The following is a 26,557-nucleotide window of genomic DNA, read 5'->3' as shown; positions in this document are numbered from 1 at the left end:
ATAGATTAGTATTAGTATCATTAAATGACAACTATGCTTCACCCACGGAAAGGTTGTTGGCACATTGGTTCCACACGGACATTATACGTTGTTGCACTTGCTTCCAGAAGGCTCTGTTTAGGTTGGCTACTGTAGTAGCAGCGGCTCTGTTGTGATTTTTAATGCACAATAAATATTCAACATTCTCTTTTGAGACTCCGCCTCAGACTCTTATCATTTGGCACTAAAAGCTAAACATTGTCACCGGTATGGCTGTCCGCAACATGTCATTAATTGTGTGCGAGAGGTCGATCAGTTAGCCACATTAGCGTGAGCTAGGTTAGCCAGTTAGCGTGAGCTAGATGGAAATAATGTAACGTTACTGGTGAAAAAGTGATTTACCTTGGAATAGTCCTTTGCCAACTTGCTGTACTTTGCTTGCAGGTCTGCGGCTGGATTATGAATAGTCCCAACTTTAGCCAAGGTAACGTTAAAGCTAAAACTAGCTTTTCAAATAGCTCTTCAGCTAATGCTAATAACAGAGCTCTCCGTCACACTGCTCTGTCAGGACGATGGCATTAAGAAAAGTTATTATTTTGTCTCGTCTTGTTTTAGTCAACAATATCAACATACATGAAGAGAAATTTCATCCTGGTTTTGTAAATAACATTTTTGTGTCCTCAGTTGTGGTCAACGATATTTAATAAACTATTTAGTCTCGTTAGCGTGACATGGTCTTCAATAACGTGACGTCACGTCTTGTTGTCGTCATGAAAAAACCTTCGTTGACGAACATCTTTCGTCACCATTTTAGTTGACAAAATTAACACTGCAGCGTGTGACCGTAGGCGCTTGCCTGACCGCAGCAGCTTGAACAGCAACTGTCATCCCCCCATCTCAAGCCCTGTCCTCTTGTCTTGATCCTAGAATCACAATTGTTGCTTCCCTAGTTGTGATTGGAAGATCAAGAAAAGAGGGCAGGGCTCGAGATAGGGTCAATTGAAAGGGGTGTGTGTGTGTGTGTGTGTGTGTGTGTGTGTGTGTGTGTGTGTGTGTGTGTGTGTGTGTGTGTGTGTGTGTGTGTGTGTGTGTGTGTGTGTGTGTGTGTGTGTGTGTGTGTGTGTGTGTGGTGTGTGTGTGTGTGTGTGTGTGTGTTTCCTCACCAGAAAGGATACACTCACTCCACCAGCAGACTCTCCAAATATGGTCACTGAACCAGGGTCTCCTCCAAAGTTGTGGATGTGCTCCTGGACCCAGCGCAGGGCTTCCACCTGGTCCAGTAGCCCAGAATTCCCTGGGATGTTCTCATCTCCAGTGCTGGTTTAAGAACGGAGACAATTAAAATGCCTGATAATAATAAACTTTATTTGTATAGCACCTTTCATACAAGAATTGCAGTTCAAAGTGCTTCACAGCAGTAAAAAAAAAAAGAAATACATGGTGACATAAAATGAACACAAAATTGGCAGATCAAGAGTGATACATAAAGTGAAGACATATATTTAGGCATAACATTTGCATAACATTAGCATAAAGTCAAGGTAAGGCATACAACATTAAATCACATAGTTTTTCATATTAGGATCTAACATCTTAACACTTTCCGTGCCAGCCGTGCCAGTCCTATATACACTGTTGAGTGCCAACGCTCTATTCAATGACCGAGCGCTCACATTTGTGAACGCATAAACTATATCTTAAATTATGGCTATGTGTCTAATACGACCGTCGCTTATCAATGACTTGTTTGCAGTCAACATTGTCGAAACGGATTTTTTTTTTCTTCTTGTTTTAATCGGTTCATTTCCGTTTTATACCATTTTGAAAAACGCTAGTTTTTTTTTTACTTTCAGAAAAAATTTAAAGATTCTGCAGGAATCGCGCTTTACTGTAATACACAAAACACGTCGTAATTTTTCGGCGTATTTATGAATAGTTTTCAAATAAACACTAGATTATCGATAGTATATGTGTACTTATGCACGCCATAGAAGCGGGCTGAAAAATCGATTATCTTATTTCCTGATCAGCTACACACACACATGATATATCAGTGAAAACAGCTCTGATTATCCCAATACTGGTAAAATAGATACCTTACCTCAGATCAGATGTTCTCCAAAAAGATTATTCCAATTCCTGATCGCCATTCCAAATATCGATTGCGTTTATTGATCCAACGCTGGGTGGTCGAAAGACATATTCCACGCTGTTCTGATGGTGGGCGATGACTGCAATAGGCTCGGATTACATGCCTGATAAGAAAAATGTGGAATCCGGACTCTTTTTTTCCCATGCGTTTCATTCAGTCCAATCCAATGGGGTGCAGTACCATCCGGAGAGACGATAGGGGCGGTATTTTCCCAATTCGAGCTCAGAGAGAGTGCCAGTGGTAACGTGAGGCTAGATTGATGAAATATTAATGGAAATCGCGAATAAAAAAAACTATTAAAAAACGGCATATCTCGTTTCTGGCACTCAACGGTTGGCATGAAATAACTAATTATGCCGTGGCTGGCACTCAAAGTGTTAATAGACCTCTTTGTTTACGGTTTGATTATCACTGATACACATAAAATAGACAATCAAATCATGAAATTGGCAGATACACATAAGAAAATTGCTTCAGCACAGCAGTATTTTAGATGTTTAGTGTCAGAGCCATAGGTCTTATTCATATACTCCGCTTTTCCCCCCATTCTATGGTACATTATTGCACAATTACAGTTCTGAATCCATCTTTTACGGTCTATGATCTTACCTGAAGAACCCCAGTAAACCAAGGCGATACTGGATCAGAACCACGACCACATCTTGGTAGGCAGCCAGAGCAGAACCATCATAAAGCGATGCAGAACCAATAACAAATCCTCCTCCATGGATCCACACCATGACCTTAAGGACAAAATAAATATTGTTTTATAACAATATATTTATAATAAATATTGTTTTGTGATATTGAACATTTCTGGTTACCACTATTCAAATGCTAATCAATTATACCATAGAACACTATATCACAGATTTTTTTTCACGACTACAAACTAAAGATAAGATGAGATATAAATTCCTTTATTGATCCCCTCATCCCGCATCATAGCCGCATGGGGGATGGGAGGTACAGGTATAGGCAGGGTAATAGTAGAAAGACATAAATATAGGCAATACAATTAGATCTGAATATATAAATATGAGAAAAAAATAAACAGCCAACTAACACATGAGAATAAAAAAAAGATTGTTAAAAAGAAATAGATTGTTAGTCCACTAAAGTGATTATCTTCCAATATTTTAATCCAGAAACACAGAATGGGGTTCGTCGGTCACAGTTATCAGTTAGTCACTTTTAGATTGTGGTTTGTTGAAATTTATACAATGCATGCAAATTTCTTGATTCTGATTGGCTGAAACACTTGTTTCAGACGTCGTTATTTCTCATAACACCTCGGCTGCTTCTCGGGCCTAACAACCACCCCTAGGCATGCTCTAATTCTTATAACACGCGTGCGTGATGTAATGCTTAAATAATAGGTTATTTCTTGATGTGAATTCGGCATTGTTTAGTTATTTAGTCAATTTTAAGAACAATTTCCTCTCTGTGTGTTCAGTAGAAAGCCATCTGGCTGCACGCTAGGCTAGCTGTTCTCGTATCCGCTTCCATCAATTTGTGCTAAGCTAGACTATCTTGCTAGCCGGATGTGCATGTGTTTGTGAAGTATTGAGAATATGACTGGATGAAGGAGACTTGGATTATACTGCAAAATGTGTTTGAGAGTTTGTAAACAGATGTTTTGATAATAGTTTTGCCGTTGTTAACATTGGCCCAGTTAACTTCAATTTGTCGAGTATGGCTAACGTTTTTTGGAGTTTACCATCCCCTGTGGAGGCATGCGAGGAAAATAATAACCTTCATGAATTCAAGGCATCACAAGGTGAGTAACTGATATGCAAATTATTGTTTTTGGGTGAAGTACTCCGTTTTGAGACTCACAGGCAGTTTGCTGTTCTGACCCGATTTGGCAGGAGTATAAATGTTGACATAAAGGCAGTCTTCCGATACATCCGGGAATTCCATTTCCATGGAGAAATTCTGATACAGGTCAACTGATACCTGTTTGTCTTGTACACACCTGAAAAAAATTCAATAATATTTCAATTAATTTGATCAATTTAATGAAAGTAATAGATGTTTCAAGTTTTGTGCTACATTGAATAGCTTACGCTGTTGTTACTTGTGCTGTATAATCACAATACATTTTATTTGAATATAATCTGACCTGTAGCTAGAATAGAATAGACTTTTAATTGTCATTGCACACAAGTATACCAACGAAATTTCAGGGGAGCTCCCACAGACCGTAGTACAATATACATGTAACACATAACACTGTACATATAACAAAATATTTTAAATAATAAAGTGCATGATGAGCGGTAAACATAGTGGTTATCAAGTCCAGGTAAAGTGCATGGTACACGTGAGGGGACAGTCAATGAGAGTTTAACAGTCTGACTGCTTGGGGGAAAAAGCTGCTCATAAATCTTGAACTCTTCGCATGTATGGACCGGTATCTCCTCCCTGAGGGAAGGAGCTGAAAGAGGTGATGTGCTGGGTGAGAATGGTCCTTGATAATACACTTGGAGCGGTGGAGACAGCGGGAGGTGAAGACGGAGGTGATGTTTGGTAGAGGAGTCCCGACGATCCTGCCTGCCGCCTTCACCACCCTCTGTAGAGCCTCTTGCTCTGCCTTTGTGCAGCTGGAGAACCACACAGACACACCGTAGGTCAGCACACTCTCAACCGCACGATGGTAGAAGTTGACAAGGAGATTTCGTGGCAGGCCAGCTTGCTTCAGCTTCCTTAGGTAGTATAGGCGTTGCTGAGCTTTTCCGATCACTGAGGCGGTGTTGGTGCTCCAGGACAGGGTCTCACTCACACTGAGACCCAGGAACTTGAACTCAGTGACCCTCTCAACTGCCTCGTTGTTGATGAGCAGAGGGGAGTGGTCAGGCCTTGACCTTCTGAAATCCACTATGATCTCTCTTGTTTTCTTTATGTTGAGCGCCAGGTTGTTGCTGTCACACCAGGCTGTAAGGTCTTCCACCTCCCTCCTGTAGGCAGACTCATTGTTGTTTGTTATGAGACCCACAACTGTGGTATCGTCTGCGAACTTGATGATGTAAAGGGCTGAGTATGCAACCCTGCGGGGCACCGGTGCTGAGAGACAGGGTGGACGAGGTGTAGTTGCCCAGCCTGACGGCTTGTGTGCGGTTTGTGAGGAAGTCCAGCACACAGTTACACAGTATGTTACACAGACCCAGGGTTTGGAGTTTGCTGATGAGTTTACGGGGGAGTATAGTGTTGAAGGCAGAGCTATAGTCAACGAAGAGCATTCTTACGTAGGTGTTTTTCTTCTCCAGATGTTCTAGGGCGGTTTAGCAGGGAGGGGGGTGAGTGCCACGGGTCTGTAGTCGTTCAGGCACGTGACAACTGACTGTTTGGGTACTGGTATTATTGTGGATGTTTTGAAGCATGCTGGGACATATGATAATAGCAGAGAGAGATTAAATATATCTGTAAAAACCTCCGTCAGCTGATCCGCACACTCCTTCAGGATGCGGCCCACCACTCCATCAGGTCCCGCTGCCTTCCTTGGGTTGGTATTCCGGAGGAAACACCTGACGTCATGGTGGCTCAGGACGGGGGATGTGCCGCTGGGGGGGAGGGGCTGCACTACTTGGTCCCTATTTGCTCTGTCGAACCGGGCATAGAAATGGTTCAGCTCCTCGGTTAATGTGACAGAGCTATTTATGGGTGATGTTGTCCCCTTGTAGTCAGTGATGGCTTTGATTCCCTCCCACACCCGGCGGGGGTTGGTGGAGTTTCTTACATGAGTGGTTGTTGGCTGGTGACCTGTAGCTAGCCATCTCTTACATGAGTGGTTGTTGGGTGGTGACCTGTAGCCAGCCATCTCTTACATGAGTGGTTGTTGGGTGGTGACCTGTAGCCAGCCATCTCTTACATGAGTGGTTGTTGGGTGGTGACCTGTAGCCAGCCATCTCTTACATGAGTGGTTGTTGGGTGGTGACCTGTAGCTAGCCGTCTCTTACATGAGTGGTTGTTGGGTGGTGACCTGTAGCTACCCGTCTCTTACATGAGTGGTTGTTGGGTGGCGTCTCTCACTCCTTGCCATCCGTCTGCAGGTTGGGGCGGGGCCAGTCTCAGCGGCCCCACAGGGGGCTTGGCAAACGGCACGCCCAGATAGGCATGGACCCCGTCCTCTCTCCCCTTGACGCTCACATGCTGTCCTCTCAGACCCCCCAGCTTGGTCTGGACCACAGGTCCTGTTAGGAGACAGGAATATAAGCATGTTGCAACTGGCTGAACAGGAAGTTTCATACAAAACACCCCTAGGGATTAGGGTCCTAGCCTTTTGCATCAGGATTATAAATGGTAAATGGACTGCATTTATATAGAGCTTTTATCCAAAGCGCTTTACAGCTTATTTCACCCATTCACTCACACATTCACACACCAACGGCGGAGGCGACCATGCGAGGTGCCAACCTGCTCATCGGCAGCAGTTAGAGGTTAAGGCCATGTCCAGACTAAGACGATTTTGGTCGTTTTAGGCAAAGTATTTGATCGTTTGGGCGGTATGACGGTATTACGGTATACCAGGGTATTTAGAAATCCAGACGGTATTGAAAATCAATACCGTCCGTCACCGTCAAAATCACAGATGCGCTTCAGCTTCTATTACAGTGAAACAGAGTTTTGAGTGTAGTGCACACACGCGCCAGCAGAGGACGAGACCAGGCGTCCTCACTAGTGGAGCGAGTGGGTCACAACGGTGTTCACGTTTTACGGTAATGTTGCGACAGTGCTGTGAAAATACCGTAAAGCGCTGTGACGAGAGTTGGTGTGTGTTGTTGTGGTGCGCTGGTAGAGCAAGCAAATAATCCGTCTCTTATTATATGTGAACTAAAGAGTACAAGGTTTACACAACAGCGCCCACCCGCCTTTTTATTGTATTTGTACCGTCCTGTACTATCCGCTGTCAGCTGTTTATCTCTCTCTGTGAGCTACTGAGCTTGATTAACTAGCATTAGCTCACGTTAACTAGCGTTAGCTCTGCGGCTAATCTTAGATTACCCTGAACTAAATCAATGACTAGGTTATAAAGCATTCAAGTAGTTTTCACTGCACATAGAAGTAGCCAAACAACGGGAGCATTTCGGGAGCATATGACTAAAACCCAGGCAATTTCGAGCCCTTAACGAATCAAATAGTCTGCCATGGCTAGGCTAGATGCTAACGCAGTAACGCTAACGGTGCGGGCTTCTGAGAGCTGACAATGATTTTTTACTTGGTAACACGGGTCTTCTCCTGAACCGATGACGCGTTGGCCCACCTCTTCCTTACCCCGCATGCGCAAACTCTCAGCCAACATCACAACAACATCATGACAAATCCTCTCTTACCTTGATGATTAACACTATGGTCGCCAAAAACGCCGTACCACGTCATTCCCCGCCATGCTCATTCTGCCAAAGACGCCGTACCACGTCTTTGATATCAATATTTCAAAGATCTGTGATCGAAATCATATTTCTCCCCCGGAGACTTGAGATCTACTGTTGATCCCCTCTCAACTCTCCAACGGTTCAAGAGCGCCATCTGGTGGCCGATCGGCGGATCGCCCAGAGCGGAAACAGGAAATGGAAGCTGGTGCTCATTTCAATTCGGTCCGATCACTCGCTAATAGTCCCAGGACTCGAGCTAGACACAACGGATAGCAATCCGTTACCAATAACTCGATAAACAACATGATTTGGACGTATATACTATTATACAACCTGGAAATGGATTGCATATTTCTACATCCCATTATAGGAATATTTCTGCTCCACGCTCATCGCCCAACGCTATGAGGAAGCTACGGTATTTTTTAACGTGTTCGATACTAACTGCTCTAATGATCATATCACCCACACTAGATGAATCATCTAACGTTGGCCACGGAATTATAAACGACCCCCCCCCCCCCATCCGGTCAACATCAGATGATGAGTAGTAACTTCTAGAAGCACGTCCATTTGAAATTTTTTATCTCGCGCAGATTCCTATCAAACTGTATTTGATCATCAATATAATGCATTTGGGGCTATAAATCACGTTCTGGAGAAAGCTGCAGAAAACGATAAAAACATACTTATACTTTAGACCGTATTTTAGTATGAATATGTGAATGAAAAAGTATAACGTTGCTACACCCTGAACAATAGATACTTGATGTTGAATGGGCCATAGTAATGTCAATTTAGCAATACAATTTAAAAAGTTATAGCCCTGCAAAGAAGGGGAACTTCTCCATAGACAAATAGAGCTGGCGGAGGATGGTATATTAAGAATATAAGCCTGGCGACCAAAGTGTTAAAAAGCCTCCATAATTTAGTAAATAGTATCCCCATGGCATGGTGTTGAGCTGTTACTAGCCAGCAAGCTATGCTATCAGTATTAGCTAAATAATTACGGAAACCTAAAAACGAAACGAAAATGAAACAGATCAAAATCGTTTTAGTCTGAACAAGGCTTAAGTGTCTAAGGCTTGTCGCAAACTTGAACATAAATGGCGTTCGACCAAACTCGAAGTATTCCGCCTTGCCTGGAATGATAGTTTACGTAACTACAAAAAGGCACTGTCACTTGCCAAAACCTCATATTTTTCCAGGCTCATTAATGAAAACAAAAACAACTAAACGTTTCTGTTTGACACAGTTGCAAAACTTACTCAGAAAAAACCAAGTGCCCTAAACCATGCGTTCTCGGCTAACGAATTCATTAAATTCTTTACCAAGAAAATGTACCTCATTAGAGATGAAATTGTTGGCTTACTCAACAATCAGAGTCCCTCCCAACCTCTGATGGGCCTTCCCCCTGACTTTAAATCCAGCCATACGCTATGCTGCCTTGAAAACATCTCACTTAGTTAGTGCCCTCTCTAAATTGGTTGGCGCGGCTAAACCCTCAACCTGTCTGTTTGACCCTCTTCCAGCAACTCTCATCAAAAAACTCTTCCCAACTATATATAGGCCCTGCCCTACTCAATATCTTTAACACCTCCTTGTCTACTGGCGTGGTGCCCCTGGCCTTTAAATCAGCAGTCATTAAACCACTACCTCAGAACCTCGACCCTCTAATCTTGAAGAAATTACAGACCCATCTCCAATCTTCCGTTCCTATCCAAAGTGTTAGAACGGATTGTCGCAACGCAACTTACTGACCATTTATCAAACAATAATCTTTTTTTTTTTTATCTTTTTCCCCCTCATTTTTCCTCCGATTTTCTCCCATCCCAATGTTAGTCGTTATGCCAATTCCCAATCCCCTTCCTGGTCGCTGCGCACTTACCCCCCACAGTCGGTCTGGGAGAGTGGAGGCTATCACATGCTTCCTCCCAATGTTAGTCGTTATGCCAATTCCCAATCCCCTTCCTGGTCGCTGCGCACTTACCCCCCACAGTCGGTCTGGGAGAGTGGAGGCTATCACGTGCTTCCTCCGACACACGTCTAGCCAATCAACCGCTTCTTTTCACCTGGCAGCGCGGACTCTCACTGAGAGGGTGTAACGTGTGGAAGGATCACACTACCCCCCTTAGATCCTATCCACGCTGAGCAGGCGCCCCGACCGAACTGTAGGAGTCGCTGTTTACAACGACCCGGACCCACCCCGCTAGCTTTCCCACCCTCTAATACAGCCAATTGTATGTGAACGGCCAGCCAAGCTGGTGACAACGCCGGAGCTGTGAGCTGGATTCGAACAGATCAAACAATAATCTTAATTAATCTTTTTAATCTGGCTTTAGAGCCTTACACTTAGAGCTGCCGCGGTATTGATCTTTTCCTTACCGCACAAATTTGCGAAATATTTCGTACCGCGACGATAACCGCAAAAAATATATAAAAATAAAAAGTTTGAAAGCATTTTAAATTTTTTTTGTCTACTCTTTATAGCATATAGCCTGCCTCTAGTCTAATGGCACTTTTCCACTGCATAGTACCTACTCGACTCAACCCGCTTTAGGTACCTGGTACTTCGTTCCTTTTCCACTGCAGGTACTACTCCATTTGTCTCCGTGTGGGGATGCAGGCGGGGCCGCTTGTGTACACTGAAATCTCCATGAGCATAGCTATGTCCGAGGGCTTGCAGCAAGCCAGAGTTTAACACAGTTTCAATCAATCAATCAATAACAACATTAACCAGACTCTCGTTGTGTCTATTCTGCTAAAACTAACGTTACCTCTCATTGTGTCTATTCTACCAAGCAACCCGGGTTTAACGTTACCTCTCGTGTATATCTGCTGACGTTAGCGTTAGTATTAGGCTAACAACAACAAGCTTAACACATCAGCGATCTTGTTGTGACACTAAACTCTCCGCTCTGTGGTAAATTGGGTTGATGTCGGTTTTGTTTCATCAATAAATGAGGCAGAATACACAGTGAATCCATCCTTTTTTGTTTATTGCACTTGGTGCTGTTGCAAACAAATCCTGAATGAAATGCATCCTTAGCGAGGCAGTAAAGATGGCGGCTTTCTGCTTTTGTGCAGGAAGCTCCAACGTGTGACGTGTCTCTCTTCTGACCAATCAGTGGTCTGCAGTGTTTCACGTGACTTTTCTGGTACCACTTCTACCCAATAGGGTCGCTTGGAACCGAGTAGGGTATATCTGCAGAGCCGCAAGCCCAACGTCTGGGCGCTACTTTATTATTATTTTTTTTTATCCACTTTTTCTCCCATTTTCTATATTTTCTCCCATCCCAATTTCGTATCATCCAATTCAACCCTCCCCTGTCACAAACGCTGTTTCTTGCCTCCCACAAGCCGGCTGCAATGTGGACTAAAGGCCTCTACATGCTACAGCAACTTCAAAGCAACTGCAACACAACATCGGCGCGATTTCAGCGCGGTTGTTTTAGAGGGTCTTGTAGACTGTGTTGCTTGGACGTTGCGTACATGTCCCCAGAATCTAATCTGAACAACCGTTGCGTTGATATTGCGTAGCAGTGATTGGTTGGTTAGCGAATGGGGGCGGGGCTGTCATAGAATAATATTAGTCCCGCAGAGAATAATATCCTCCATTGTTGAAGCCAGCGTTGACGCTAAATAATCAGCGTCACATAGCTCGCCTTTTTCTGAAAACCCAAGCACATATTGTTCCATAGCATACGCCTTCAGTTGATCATGACAAATCCTCTCTTACCTTGACGATTAAAAAGCCTCCATAATTTAGTAAATAAAGCTGTAGCCAGCCAGCTAGCATTGGGTCCAAGTAAATACAATGGTATCCGTCCTGAGGTAACGTTAAATACAACGTTTGCTAGTCGAAATGACTGGACACACACAGGGTTACAAGTTAAACATCAATCAAGTAATTTATTCCAATAGGTAGTTTGAGCTGCATGTGAGCCGAGGTCCTCTCCATTGGAAACTAATGATGTTACGGTAACGTTAGCTCGAAAAGCACAGAAAGTTAAGCTGCTAGCAACAGACACTATAACACTTCCGGTCGGGGGTTTTCAAAATAAAAGAGCGACGTCTAAAATCACCGGAAATACGTTTATTTTGTACATTATCCAAAGTTAACACGAACCTAAACTAACTTTAGATTAGATTAGGTTCGTGTAACGTTAGATATTGTAAAAAATAAACGTATTTACGGTGCTTTTAGACTCGCTCTTTTATTTTGAAACCCCCCGCCCGGAAGTAAAAATTATGCTTATTTTTCTGCTTTTATCAATGGGTTGGTTGAGAAGGGAAGCGTCATCTATCTAGGGAACCTAGCTACATACGGGGTACAATGTTACATAGGCTGCGCGTTGATTTTGCAGAAGCATAAAGGTAGAGTGTCTGCAACACCGTTGCTTTGTCGATGTTGTGTCGAAGTTGCTTTGAATTTGCTGTAGCATGCAGAGGCCTTAAGTCATACATAGCACAAGTCCCCTCCGGTACTTGAGGTAACAGCAGTCGCATCTTTTCACCTGCGTAGCTCGATCTCTCAGTGGCGAGGAGTAACGCGTGGTAGGCTCACGCTGCCCCCGACACTTCCTGATTCTACTGCGCAGGCGCACCAACCGACCTGTAGGAGTCGCTGTCCACAACGCCCGATCCCCACCCATCAGTTTCCCACCCCCTAATACGGCCAATGTGTATTAGTATGAATGACCAGCTAAACTGAAAGCAATGTGGAGCGCTGGGCTCGAACAGGCGAGCCCAGCGTCTCCGCATTCGTGGCGAGCGCCTTGCCCACTACGCCACGTATCCGCCCGGCGCTACTTTATTATTATTATAAAAAACAGCGGTGATGCGGTATTCAGCCTAAGGGCGCAGATCCACCTGCCTCATATTTATGACCGCACGCGTCTTTTTTCAATGTATTCGAATGGGGAGGGAGTGTATGCGGCCGCCTATAGGTAATGCGCTGCAGTCAGCTTTTTTTTTCAGCGCCTTTCAGCTTTTTTATGCGGCCGCACACAGCCTAGAGAGTTGAAACTTTCTGAACTTTCCAGAGCGGTGCGCCGAGCGCATATTCAGACAACCAATCACAGCCAGTCATATCTACCACTCTGCTTGTAACCTGACACCGGAGCTGCCTGCCTGTCTACCCGCAAGAGACAGGAGCAGTATGAGGGCACAAATACACTAATAACTACACGAATACACTAATAAAAAGCAAAGGGCGAACTGTGGTGTCAGGCAATAACTATATAATTAATATACAATAAAGTGTATTAAAATATGCTATATGTGCAAAACCGCGGCAGTAAAATACGATGGCTGTCGCTAGATTTCTTCCTCTCTGTCATCTCGCTACAAGATGCACTTCATCCCAAAACTACCGGCGCACTGCCAGCGTTTTTCAGCTGGAAATATGAGGCAGGTGGACGCGGGCCCTAACTCTGCGGTGGGCGTGATGCAACAGCGATACCGCGGTAATGCGGTTATCGCGGCAGCTCTACTTACACTCCACCGAAACGGCGGTTACCAAAGTCACAAATGACTTACTGCTCTCTCTTGACTCAAACCTAACTTCTGTGCTCTTATTGCTTGATCTCAGTGCAGCCTTTGACACTATCGATCATTCGATTCTTCTAGGTCGGCTTGAGAATCATGTTGGCATTCGGGGTCACGCACTTGCTTGGTGTAACTGAGGGGTACAATTCCCTGACTGTATTGATAAGTATGGTATCATTAAACCACTACCGCTTTATGTACTTTAATTACTGGCCATACAGTACACGATATATGAATATGATGAACACTTCCCACAATGAAATCGGTTCCAGTCAAAGGTATTAATCAAGTATTTAATGGAGCAAAAGGTACATAGGATACTTTACATTATTCTTTGAATGCACTTGTAAGGCAAAGGAGTATGCGTAGGCAAATCAATAACGAATGTCCATTCTCTGGTTACGCAGGAGGTAATTATACAACCTGAATCTTAGGGAATTATATCTATGGTACACTAGTAATATAGCGGGAGATACTGGAAGGGGTTCCCCTGGTTGTAAGCCAGCGGGGGGGGGTAGAAGATCTGTCGGTAGTAGGACGTCTGGTCAACGATGACTAAGGAGACCTCAGGTACAGAAGCCGGTGCAGTAGCCTCTTGATCCACAGACAAATACAGCTTGGTTCTCTTGTAGACTGTAGCTCCACAGTGAAGAAAGCTAGTCGACCTCAGGCTCTCTGAAGCGCCGACTCGACTTGACTCCTCTCGGGGTAAATCCAACACGTGCAGGCGTCGGCGATTATCCGCTCCATAAATCACAGGACCAAAGCAAATATATTCCAGCCGCAAAGGGCTATGTAGTCGTCGGGTAGATTAATCCAGTGTACATGTCCATACGGTTCTCGTCTAGGTCTCCTCGGGTGAAAGCGCCATGCGGTCGGCCCAGCCTGGATAAGAACTCTAGCTAATACGAGAAAGCGTTGGAGATGCTGGTCACTGTAGAACTTTAACCGCACGATACACTATACACAAATAGACTATTAATGACTTAATAGAAATATGTCGCACTCGACGGTATAGCGCCAAACTCTGACAATTCAGTTACTAATTCGCACGCGGTTTCAATGCTCTATTCTGGGGCCAAACAGGCCATACTTCACCGCACGTTGTATCGTGGGTGAGGCTTCAACTTATCGGTAACATATACTAAGGACGAAGGGTAAGGAGGTAAGGGGCTTCTATATTCACCTGCGCCGTATTTATACGCACGGTGAACAAACTAGTTCCAATCTCATTTCTGTCGCGTATCCCTGGGCAAGGCCGGGCATGTCCAGACACATCTTGACGGTGACTTTGAACCTGGCTCCGGAGGCCGGTCCCTGGCGCCGGTGGACCGCTGTCCAATAGGAGAATGAACTATTATGGTCTGGGCTAAAGGGATATTCCGTGTATATGTACAAGGAATATACAGGGGATATCAAACGATATACAAATACTATGCAATATATATCAATAAATAAATATATATATTCGGTTTAATCTGGTCCTTTGTAACACTTGGTTTAAATCTTATTTAACTGATAGAACACACTGCATGGTCTATAATGATTTAACATCCGAGACCCTCCCAGTGCAATGTGGTGTCCCACAAGGCTCTGTCCTGGGCCCTTTGCTATTTTTGATTTACATGCTACCCCGCGGCAATATCATAAGCAAATTTGGCTTTCCTTTTTTACGCTGATGACACCCAATTATATGTACCTATTAAGCCAAATGATTCCTGAGTCCCAATTACAAAACCTTGAGGCCTACCTGCTTGCCGTCAAAAAGTGGATGTCGCAAAACTTTCTACTCCTTAATGCAGATAAAACTGAGATGTTAATTGTTGGCCCCCCCAAACCACAGAGGCCTGTTTCAGGACATCTCCCTCAACTTTGATACTTGTCATGTATCCCAGAGCTCCACCATAAAAAACCTCCGAGTCATTTTTTTAATCCTCCCTCTCATTTAATGCACATATAAAAAATTTCACCAAAATTGCCTTCTTCCATCTTCATAATATCGCAAAAATTCGCTCCATTTTAACTCTGGCTGATGCTGAAACCCTGATTCATGCTTTTGTCTCATCACGTCTGGACTACTGTAATGCACTTTTTTCAGGCCTACCTAATTCAAGCATCAAAAATCTTCAACTTGTGCAAAATGCGGCTGCACGGATACTAACTAGAACTAGAAAAGTTCATCACATCACACCAGTTTTGTCCGCCCTACACTGGCTTCCTATTCAAGCGCGATCTGACTTTAAAGTGCTACTCCTCACCTACAAAATTTTAAATGGGCTTGCTCCGCTCTATCTATCCGATCTCATCTCCCGATACTCGCCCACTCGTGCTCTGCGCTCACAAAATGCTGGGCTTCTATCGATTCCTAGGGTTAAAAAGATATCCGCTGGCCACAGAGCCTTTGTCTACCGCGCTCCCTACCTGTGGAACAAATTACCTGCCATCGTCAGGGGCGCCTGCTCTGTCGAAGCTTTTAAATCCCTGCTTAAGACCCATCTTTTCTCTCTCTCTTTCAACCTACCCTGATCTCACCTGGTCGCGTGAATATTAAAGGCAACCAACTTGTGTTCAGCTTTTCGTTCAGCGTTTCTCTGATTGGCCACACGGCCACGTGACCGCCCTAGCACACGCCCTTTTCCGCTGAGAGACGCGGCAGAAGCGCTGGTCGAACCAACGCGCTGCTCGAACCAGTTCAGACAGAGGTGTTTATTTATATTAATAAACATATCTACTAGAAACACTGGTGTTCTGTTGTGTGACTGTTGTGAAGGGCCAGATTAAACCGAATATATATATTTATTTATATATATATATTTAATTGTATTTGTATATTCTCTAATATTCCCTGATATCCCTTGTATATTCCTTGTACAATATGCATTGAATATCCATTCTAGCCTACTGAACATCCCATAATAGTCTCCATTCTACTATTGGTCGAGACCTTGGTGCCAGGCTGCCATACCCCTCAGACCCAGTTCAAACGTACCGCTCGACATGTACGAACAAGTCCTAGTTCCGCGTAGGAATTTGGCTACCGCACCACTAATGGGACTATTTGTTCATAGTGCGTATATATACTGCGCTACTAAAGTAGGACTTTCTTTTCAGTCCAGTTTCTTACCCTCCAATAGAGTCACAGACGTAAAGCCTCCCCGCGATGCCACGTGTGGGAGTAAGGCCAAGTTCGCCTACCATCGGTATTGAGACATCGTGTATATTAATATTTGAATAGTCATATTTGGCACTATATCGTCGAGTTGGACGTAGTCTATTAAGCTAATAATAGTCTGTTAATATATAGTGCTTCGTGCGGTGAGAATACTACCGTAGTCAGTACCCCATCGTTTCGGGCAGAGAACTGGCTGCTTACCCAGGGTGGTTGACCCTATGTGAAGCTGCACCCGAGGAGCCCCAGAGCCGACGAGCGAGTGGACCTGTATACCGGATTATTCTACCGACGACAGCCCGCCTTCCCAGGCACGGATTATGCTTTGGATACTTTGATTATTCTATGGATAAAGACCCCCGACACTACCGTGTGTTGGAACCCCCCCCCCGGAGAGGTCGCAAGGTGAGGAGACGCTCTGCAAGACGAGGTCTCTCCACATCTCTCCCCCGTGGACCGGAGAGAGCCGGCCCACAAAGAGTCCACCTGCTTTCATCTGTGGTCCAAGGATCGCCGGCGCATTGAACGGCACTACAGTGTGTTCTCCTGGGATACCCTTGGCCGGACGAGGCAGCTGGATTCTACCCCCCCCCCCCTCCTACTCCTGTCGGCTTACAAGCGACCGGATTAACCCCCTCTAGTGTATCCAGCCTATAATCATTAAAGTATCATTGCTGTTATTCCTTAACTATTCCAGGTCGTATATTTACCACCTGCGCCTTCAGAGATTGGACATTATCTATTGATATACCGACGAATACTCCTTGCCATAAAAGTGCATACTATTTCAATTCATAAATGTAATTAAGTGATTAAGTGTTTATTCTACACACCATCGCTGTGTAGGAAAATAAAGACCTATTTCTAATTCGTACATTTGTGTTGGATCCGTTTCATCTACGTGAGAGTGTTCATGATAATATATTTATGCCGTGTACTGGGTGGCCGAATATTAAGTACAAAGGTAGTGGTAGTAAGTATCATATCTAGTAATACAGTCAGGGAATTGTACCCCTCAGTTACAGTGACTGTACTAAACTCTTCCACCACATGACCGACATTTGACATACAGTACACCTCCTATCTATGTTGGAATTATGTTTGGTCATGACAAAACAATAAAAATCGCTACTGTTAGTAATGCTGCCACCACCCACTTCAATGACAGAGCTCTCATATTTGCGAATGCATAAACTATATCTTAAATTATGGCGATGTGTCTAATATGGCTGTCGCGAAGTCATTGATAAGCGACAGCCATATTAGACACATAGCCATAATTTAAGATATAGTTTATGCATTCGCAAAATATGAGAGCTCTGTCATTGAAGGGCTTCAACGGAGCGCGGCCGCTGCTGCTGCTGGAGCTGAAGTGATGTACAGTGACGAGTGAATCTGGTAGTTGGTTGTTAAAAACGCGAAACATAATAACGTTACGCTTTCTAGTTCAGCGCATTTCATAACTGTATGGGCTTTGTTTATACTTCAGAGACAGAGGTGATGTACAGTGACGAGTGAATCTGGTAGTTGGTTGTTAAAAACGCGAAACATAATAATCAGTCAGCAGCGCTCCACTGCTACCGCAGCTGAACACAAGTTGGTTGGTACAGCAGCTTAAGTTGGTTGGTAGTGGTACACAAGTTGGTTGCCCGCGCTGCCGCTAACTCCTTGGGTTTCATTTGGGACGTGGGAGGGGCTGCCGCTTGCTTGCGCGTGGGGGCGGGGGGTCGCGGCCAATCAGAGAAAAGCCGAACACAAGTTGGTTGCCTTTAATATTCACGCCACCTGGTCGGGGACTGACCTTTAGATTAATCTGTCTAGTTTAGTTAGGATGTCTATTTTCTCCCATGTCTGCTTTTCTGCAGACATGGGAGAACCTTTTGGCCTCTGTCTCGGCCGGTCCCGTGGAATGGCTTCGTGTCGCCTTCTGTCTGGCCTGCAGTGCTGAACCTTCTGAGTGGCTCCTCCTGCCCCCACGGGGCATGCGGCCCTGGGCTGTTGTCTCGTATCTCACCCTGTGTCCATGCGCTTGCAGTGGTTCTATCTATTGCTCTATTTCACAATTTTATTGTATACTGTGGTTCTGCTGTCGCCATGTGTGCATGTGCTCACTGCATGTATCTGTTGCTCCATCTCCGCCCACTACAAACATGGGAACTCTCTAACCCCCCCCCATCTCTCTGAGTGCTTGTCTCGTAGTGCTGACCAAGGTGATGGATGTCTCGGGGTCTTGGCCAAGATTGCAGTGACTGCTCTACGTACACCACCGAGGCCATGGATCAGCTTCTTACCGTCTTCTGTCTGTGGTCTGTCAACATGGTTTGTGGTCTGTCAACGTGGTTTCATTGCTGGGTTAAGTACTTCTATTCTATTCACATAATATGCTTACTTCATATATCTATTCTATTCACATATATGCTTACCACTTGTATCTATTGCTATGTCCGCCCATTACAATCACGCGAGCTGTCTAACGCCTGTCCCGTCTCCCTGTGAGTTGCTGTCCCGGAGTGATGACCAGAGTGTCGGACGTCCCGTGATGGAAGACCGAGAGGATGTGACCCTCTCTGCGTGCCCTCCTGTCTCCGACTGTCTCGTAGTGATGACCGGAGTCCTGGACGTCCCGCGATGATGACGGGGAGGTTGCGATCCTCTCTGCGCCCCCCCCCCCCTATCTCCCTGTCTCCAGCTGTCTCGGAGCGATGACCGGAGTGTTGAACGTCCCGTGATTAAGACGGGGAGGACGTGACCCTCTTTGCGCCGCCCCTGTGCCTCAAATAGATCCGCTATCAGCTCTATCTTTAATCTTTCAAAATGTTCAGTTGCTATCGCTATCAGCTCTATCTTTAATTTTTCAAAATGTTCAGTTGCTATTGCATGCACTTATCTGTGTTTCACTACACACATGAGTGCATGCTTACCAACTGTCCGTCTGCAACACTACTATCACCGACATCTAAGAATTTTATCCAAAGCGCTTTACAATTTGTTCCTTACATTTTACCCAATCACTCACACATTCACACAACGACGGCGGAGGCAACCATGCAAGGTGCCAACCTGCTCATCGGGAGCAGTTAGGGGTTAAGTGTCTTGCTCAACCTTGGACACATCGACACGCTGCCCGGGAGGAGCGGGAATCGAACCGGGAACCTCCGGATTGCCAGACGACTGCTCTACCTCCCGAGCCACTGACATGGGGGCTCAACAATAAATGACAATCAGAAATGTCAAGTTGCATGTTGTTATTCTAACCAGCTTAGTTCTGTTGCATTTCCAATTTATTTATTTAAATTATAAATTGATCAGGTATCAATAAGGGAATAGATAAAGAATCGAATCGATAATGGAATCGTATCGATAAAATCCTATCAATTCCCATCCCTACTAAGGGAGATCCCCCCTTGAATGGCCCTTCTAAGGTTTCTCTCCTCCACACTGCCTGTGGTGCATTTTTTCCTATTGTTAGGTTTTAGTGAGTTTTTCCTTACCTTCGCGTGGGGTATGTCTGGGAGTGTTTGCATTCGTTCATTTATTTTGCATTTATTTTAAATTTGTTGGACCTTATGGTGTTCTTGTTTTGTTCTTGACTTATTGTTATGTTTCTTCTTGACTTGTTTAAAGAAGACGTGTCCGGCCCATGGGGACATTAACGTGTGTTGTCAGGCCTTACAAATAAATTTGATTTGATTTGCTCAAGGACACTTCGACACGCTTCCCGGGAGGAGCCGGATTTGAACGAGGAACCTTCTGATTACCAGACAACCAGACGACCACTGATAACCACTGTTAAATTAAAACTAATAATAATAATAATATAAGAGTCAAAACTGGATATAAAAACCAGTCATGGGAAAACATTTGATCATAATGAGAAAACTGAATAAAAGTGTAGGTACTGTGACCCAGTGTGAGGTATGGGAGGTTGTCTGATTAGACAGTTAATATTATGGTTCCTACTGTATGCACAGTATAGCCTGTATATCTTAATTAAATGTTGAGGTAGAATCTGTAATGCCGTCAAACAGTGACCTGAAAAACATGATTTGTGAAGATTACTAGAAACGGAGATATAGGTTTTTTGAAAATGAACTCTTCACATAATATGTGGCTATTTAGTAACTCATTACAGTGTGAATGTAACTAGACCTCATGGCAGAACCTGTGTGGTCAGCAATAGCAACCCACCTATCCCCAATCGACTCCAACCCACATATCAGACCAAAACAAAAATATAAACAAAGTGCAATACCAAGTGGGGTTATTTTGCCCAGAGGTCACTGTTTAATAGCATTACAGATTGAAACATTGGCCTCCACAATCAACTACAATAAAACATTAGCCTCAATACATTTATTTTTCTCTACCATACTGGAGAATCATCCCATTGATTATGATCTGATAAATTATCAATACCAATATGAATATACACAACAATGTCTGTAGACAGGACAAAACAGGAACCAACCAACACATTACGCAGCCATTGTGGCCACTGTTTCAATAGGCCAACTAAATCTTTAACTAAATAAATAATAATAGTCTCTGAGATTGTCTAACAATCATCGGTCATTAAGCATAAGCAATAAACCATGATGTTGACCTATCAATCTCAAGGTTATGTCATGATAATTACATATAAGTAAAAAGTCATTCGGGGAGTGCCTGGTTGTGCCTGATTGCTCAATTGCCGAGTGAATGAATGAATGAAGTGAGTTGAATGATTGAATTCATGGATTACAATCTTATAACTATTTGATCCAACCAACCAAGTTAGTGTGCCGTGTGGTATATATTTTTGAACTAGCATACATATAAATGTAAACAAATTCATTAGCACATGTTCAGGTCAATACAACCATTTAATAGTCAGCATTTTATAAGCCAAAATATGTTGGACATAGTACTGCCAATTTCGAGGTTTGGAGCTTGTGTACATAAAACGTCTATAGGCTATAGGACACCTATATTTCTAGGTTTCAACAAATAAGATAGTGTAGACAGGCACACCTCATAGAAACAGGAGGAGCTTGTTCAAATGTATATGATTGTATGTTCACATATTCTTTGCAAATGTTGGTCTGGACCGTACTGTATTGTACCCATTCTGCAATCTGTTAAAAAGTTAACGTTTTCAATCAATCAATCAACCAGCTCAGGTATAATCTGCATTGCATCTTTTGAATTTTGAGTAAACCCAAAGTCATATTCTCTCAATACTCTCAATACTTAGTATTTTTAATATACATCATTATTGGTACTTTTGAGTATTTTTGTACAAACAATAGTATTTGGGCACACACGACTGTTGTAGAGTTGTTGTTGTTGTTGTTGTTGTCATTTCAATTTACGTGTCGCACTTACCATCCACGTCTGCTGAAGTACACAAAACTAGCGTACACACTGCCAAGTAGAACGTCGTCAACTGAACTGCGTTTGTAGAAAACTGCATGGCGACGACGGTTCTCCGTGGACTCGCCAGTGGGTAAAGTAAAGGACCGAGTGTAGCCGTTAAAGATGAGGTATTTGTAGTGTTTCCAAATGGGTGTGTGAGCTGTGTCACCTTTGCACAACTTAGTGAAGCAACCTGAATGAATGCATGACCTCGCGTTGTATTGTTCGGTTGTGATAGACAGGGCCGTTTCTAGCTTTTTGGGGGCCCTACGCGAAATGTTGTTTGGTGGCCCCTATTTTGTGAAACTACTGTATCAAGTGATTGATTGAAATTGATTGATTGAAAACTTTATTAACAGATTGCAGAATGGGTACAATACAGTACAGCTCAATACACACAATTGTTAAGGGGATGCAGACCAGAGAAAGACTTTCGTCTTGTTTACATCAGGGTCCCCCATTTTCAATTCATCAGGACATATATATGACATACATGACATACAGATAGTCAGTACTGCTACATCTATACATTTATGACATACCAGATTTGCAAATACAGTACTGTTTGTGATACAGAAGGAGTCAGGAAAAGGGAGTATATACATTTGACGTAGAAACTGTACATTGGAGGAGGTTGGGTGGGGGGGGTTGGGTACACTGGGATATTGACAACCATACTGGGTAATCTACATTGGAGGTGGGGGGGGGGGGGGGGGCACACTGTATAAACAAGCAAAACTGTACATTGAGGGGGGGGGGAGACACTGTACAAACAAACAAAATTGTACATTGGACTATTGACAAAACCATACTAGGTAAATGTACATTGGAGGGGGTTGGGTTAGGATATTTACAGGGGCCAGTGTTGAATTGCAGTCTCCCGTAGGTGTCCCTTGAGAGAGGTTTTGAAAGTGGGTAGTGATCCACATTCCTTTACAGCTTTGGGTAGGGCGTTCCACATTGATGTGGCATAATTGCGAAACGTGTTTAGTCCCTTATTTGAGCCGAATCTGGGTTTAACATGATTTGTGGAGCTCCCTCTGGTGTTGTGATCGTGGTATTCACTGACCTTTGGGAAGTATTTTGACATGTACATGGGTACCTTGGTCGTGTAGTGTATCTTGTAGACCAGGCCCATTGCAAGTTGCTGTACTCTGTCGTCTACTCTAAGCCATCCTAGGTTGTCAAAGTGGGCAGGGGTGAGGTGGGTTCTAGGAGTAAGGTCAAGCAGTAGTCTGACCAGTTTGTTTTGAGATGTTTGTAATTTTGTTTTTAGCGCCTTTGAGGTGCTTTGGTACCATGAGGTGCAAGCATAGTCGTAGTACCCCTGAATGAGTGCTCCTGCCAGAGTCTTCAGGGTATTCTAAGTCAAGTCAAGAGTCAAGAGTTTTATTTGTCACGGCATACAAGTATACAATGAAATGCGGGGGGTCTTGCCCGCAACGATGTGCATAATACAATAGTAATATATAATAGAATCCAATAGAACGACATTGTGCAATAAAACAAGTAAACAAAGTAGGGCATATCAGTATATGTACGTAACATGAGTTATTTACAGAGCATGGTAGGACATGCTAGGTCCTGTGGTAGTGCAATACACTGTTAGCTACGGATGAGGCACTGGGTCTTTATGTACACTGCAATGCTATTATACAATCTCAAGTTATAGATTGATTGATTGATTGATTGATTGAAAACTTTATTAACAGATTGCAGAATGGGTACAGTACAGTACAGCTCAATGCATACAATTGTTAAGGGGATGCAGACCAGAGAAAGACTTTCGTCTTGTTTACATCAGGGTCCCCCATTTTCAATTCATCATAACATATATGACATACACGACATACAGATAGACAGTACTGCTACATCTATACATTTATGACATATCAGATTTGCAAATACAGTACTGTTTGTGATACAAAAAGAGTCCAGAAAAGAGAGTATATACATTTGACTGTACATTGGAGGGTAGGTGGGGGGGGGGGCTGTACATTGGAGGTGGTTGGGGGTGGGGGGGGGGGGGGGGGGCACTGTACAAGCAAAACTGTACATTGTAATATTGACAACCATACTTGGTAATTTACTGTACATTGGGTTGGGTTAGGACATTTACAGGGGCCAGTTTCGAATTGCAGTCTCCCGTAGGTGTTCTTTGAGAGTGTTTTTGAAAGTGGGTAGTGATTCACATTCCTTTACAGCTTTGGGTAGTAGATACTATTTTTTTTTTTTTTTTATTGGTCTTTTTCCCCCTCCATTTTTCCTCCGATTTTCTCCCATCCCAATGTTAGTCGTATGCCAATTCCCAGTCCCTTCCTGGTCGCTGCGCTTTTACCCCCCACAGTCAGATCATTTTGGGAGAGTGGAGGCTACCACGTGCTTCCTCCGACACACGTCCAGCCAATCACCGCTTCTTTTCACCTGGCAGCGCGGATTCTCATTGAGAGGGCGTAGCGTGTGGGAGGACCACACTATCCCCCTCACGTCCAATCCGCGCTTAGCAGGCGCCCCGACCGAACTGTAGGAGTCGCTGTTTACAATGACCCGGACCCACCCCGCCAGCTTCTCCCACCCTCTGATACAGCCAATTGTATCAGTGCAGACGGCCAGCCAAGCTGGTGACAACCCCGGAGCTGTGAGCTGGATTCGAACAGGCGAACCAAGCTCACAGCTCCGGGGCTGGTGACGAACGCAATCTCCGCTCGACCACCTAACCGCCCTAGTAGATACTATTCTTAAAGTGACCTTTCCTTTAGTAAAGTGACCATAAGTGTGAGCGTGTGCAGCATGAGTGTGTGTTTGCTCATGTTAAAGTGGCTGCTAGTGTGTGAGCGTGTACAGTGTGTGTGTCGTGTGTGTGTGCTCATGTGTGCTTGTGTGTGGAGAGTTCAGTGTTCAAGGCTCTGATGGCCTGGGGGAAGAAGCTGAGCCGAAGTCTCTCTGTCCTAGTAGCTGGTGTTCGCAGGCGTCTGCCTGACCGCAGCAGCATGAACAGGCTGTTGTTGGGGTGGTGAGGGTCTTTCATTATTCCGCAGGCTCTGGATTTGCACCTCTTGTTGTATAGAACCTGCAGGGGTGGTAGTGCAATACCCGTGGTACGCTCGGCTGAGCGCACCACTCTCTGTAGGACCTTCTTGTCCTGTGCCGTGCTGTTTCCATACCAGGCAGTGATGTCAAGATGCTCTCTACAGCTCCGGAGTAGAAGGACTGTATGATGGGGGATTCCAAACCCTTTAACTCATTGGGCACCAGCCATTAGCCTTATCCTTGTAATGGTTGCGCCAGGTTTCCATAGCCTACTTTCACTGTGCGTCACTATGTTTGGAGAGCTATATATTATAGCTATGGAGACAATACTATGGCCATTTGACAGTGACTTTCTTCCGTCGAACATGCAAAAAATAAATACTTTTTTTCATGTATACGTTCGCGCGTTATCCCGTGGTGAATATTATAGTTTAGGAGTGATCCGGGATCATTCCTGAAAAGCTGAGTTATAGGGCGCCACGTGAATTCTGCTATAATCGTTGGCGTTTCTTGCCTGGACACGCTACTATTTCCAAATCAAATGTATATAATAGGTATTATGTTTCATCATGAATGCATGAAAGGGGGGGGGGGATAGTTTTTTTATGCTTTGATATTGGCCAGTAACGGCATTCGTTTTGAACACCACACACGCTGATCAGCTGGATCGATATGAAAACATTGTACGATCAAGCTGGAATTGACGTCAGATAGCCCTTACCTTTGATCGGGGGTATTCCAAAAGGAATATTCGAATTGTGTGCTTGCGATTTCCAGTATTGGTGTCCATCTGTTTCCCAATGATGACATCAGGCTCCCTCGATGGATTATGAATGGAAATAGCGAATAAAATAAATAACGACCAAAACTCGACTTTTCTCGGGTTTGGCACTCAAGCGATGGCGAGTTAACCCGACTTATCTCGGGTCTGGCGTCCAATGTGTTAAGAGGAAAAGAGGCTAGATCCATGAAAAAAACGTATATCTTTTTTTCCTCACAAATTTTAATCAAACATCTCAAGTTGACCCCAGCAATGACAGAAAATTATAATAAATAGGAAACACTGGGGCTCCCCTACATCAAGAAACTCCTGAAAACTTACAGGATTTACCGAATCCACATTATAACATCTCCCAAATGCACATAAATGAGACTGCAGATACAAATTTCTGACTTACAATATTGAAAGTTAAATGGACCTATTTAAGATAAAGTTAAATAAAGTTTGAAAATGCTAAAGTTTTGTCAGTAAGCTACTTATGTATTTTATTTTTTTATAAAAAAAAACGCCCACTTGCGGTCATAAGCAGTAGCCTATTGTTTAAATGTTTTAAGCTGATGATTTGTTACATCCCTACAGGATATATATATATATAACATTTATTATTTTTTATTATTATTATTATTTCTTAAATTTTTTATCGCATTTTAGGAGGCCCCCTGGTGGCTTCAGGGCCCTTTGCAACCGCAAAGTCCGCATATGGAAAGAAACAGGCCTGGTGATAGATAATGGTGTTGAGGGGGCTGGTTCAAGGCAGGACTCAGTAGCCTACTTGCGTTCTTGTTTACAAAGAATGCAACTGGTGTCACTGCGTGACTACGCACTTTAATTAAGGCTGATCCAGGAACACAATTACAGTAACATTTCATATCACACTGATGGTCATATCAGAGAGAGGGTAACCTGTTGTTTTCATAATCATACATGTGAGTCTTATGATGGAGTTTCTGTGAAATAGCTATATAGTTTTAAAGTTCAAGTTTTGTTTTATTTATCACATATAAAGTACATGTACATTACAGTGAAATGCTTGGTTCTATATGAACCCCCCTGAGATTATGCTTCATACAGTAAAAAAAAGTAAAAAGAATAAAGACCAAACACTATAAAAAGCATACAATATACAA

At 43.8% G+C, this 26,557-nt stretch overlaps 1 protein-coding gene across 2 annotated transcripts in view; it reads right to left on the bottom strand.

Moving 5' to 3' along the window:
• The window catches only part of ces2b (carboxylesterase 2b), a 111,467-nt gene extending 89,633 nt beyond the window's left edge, over positions 1-21,834 (bottom strand). Inside the window, exons 1-5 of one of the 2 annotated variants that reach the window (XM_084334750.1) lie at positions 21,590-21,834; positions 6,135-6,324; positions 3,971-4,109; positions 2,741-2,874; positions 1,143-1,296 (exon numbers count right to left, since the gene is read on the bottom strand). In XM_084334750.1, the coding sequence (XP_084190876.1) occupies positions 1,143-1,296; positions 2,741-2,874; positions 3,971-4,109; positions 6,135-6,324; positions 21,590-21,677 (705 nt within the window). In that variant the 5' untranslated portion in view covers positions 21,678-21,834. Of the gene's footprint in view, positions 1-1,142; positions 1,297-2,740; positions 2,875-3,970; positions 4,110-5,870; positions 5,878-6,134; positions 6,325-21,589 lie in introns of those variants that run through there. The other variant, XM_084334751.1, reaches the window with a different exon arrangement.
• Between the last annotated feature and the right edge of the window lie 4,723 nt (positions 21,835-26,557).

This window comes from Notolepis coatsorum, assembly GCF_963971535.1.
Source record: "Notolepis coatsorum genome assembly, chromosome: 18".
In the NCBI taxonomy this organism is placed as follows: domain Eukaryota; kingdom Metazoa; phylum Chordata; class Actinopteri; order Aulopiformes; family Paralepididae; genus Notolepis; species Notolepis coatsorum.
Note: the sequence above shows the minus strand (reverse complement) of the source record. Positions and strands in the feature narration are given on the sequence as shown.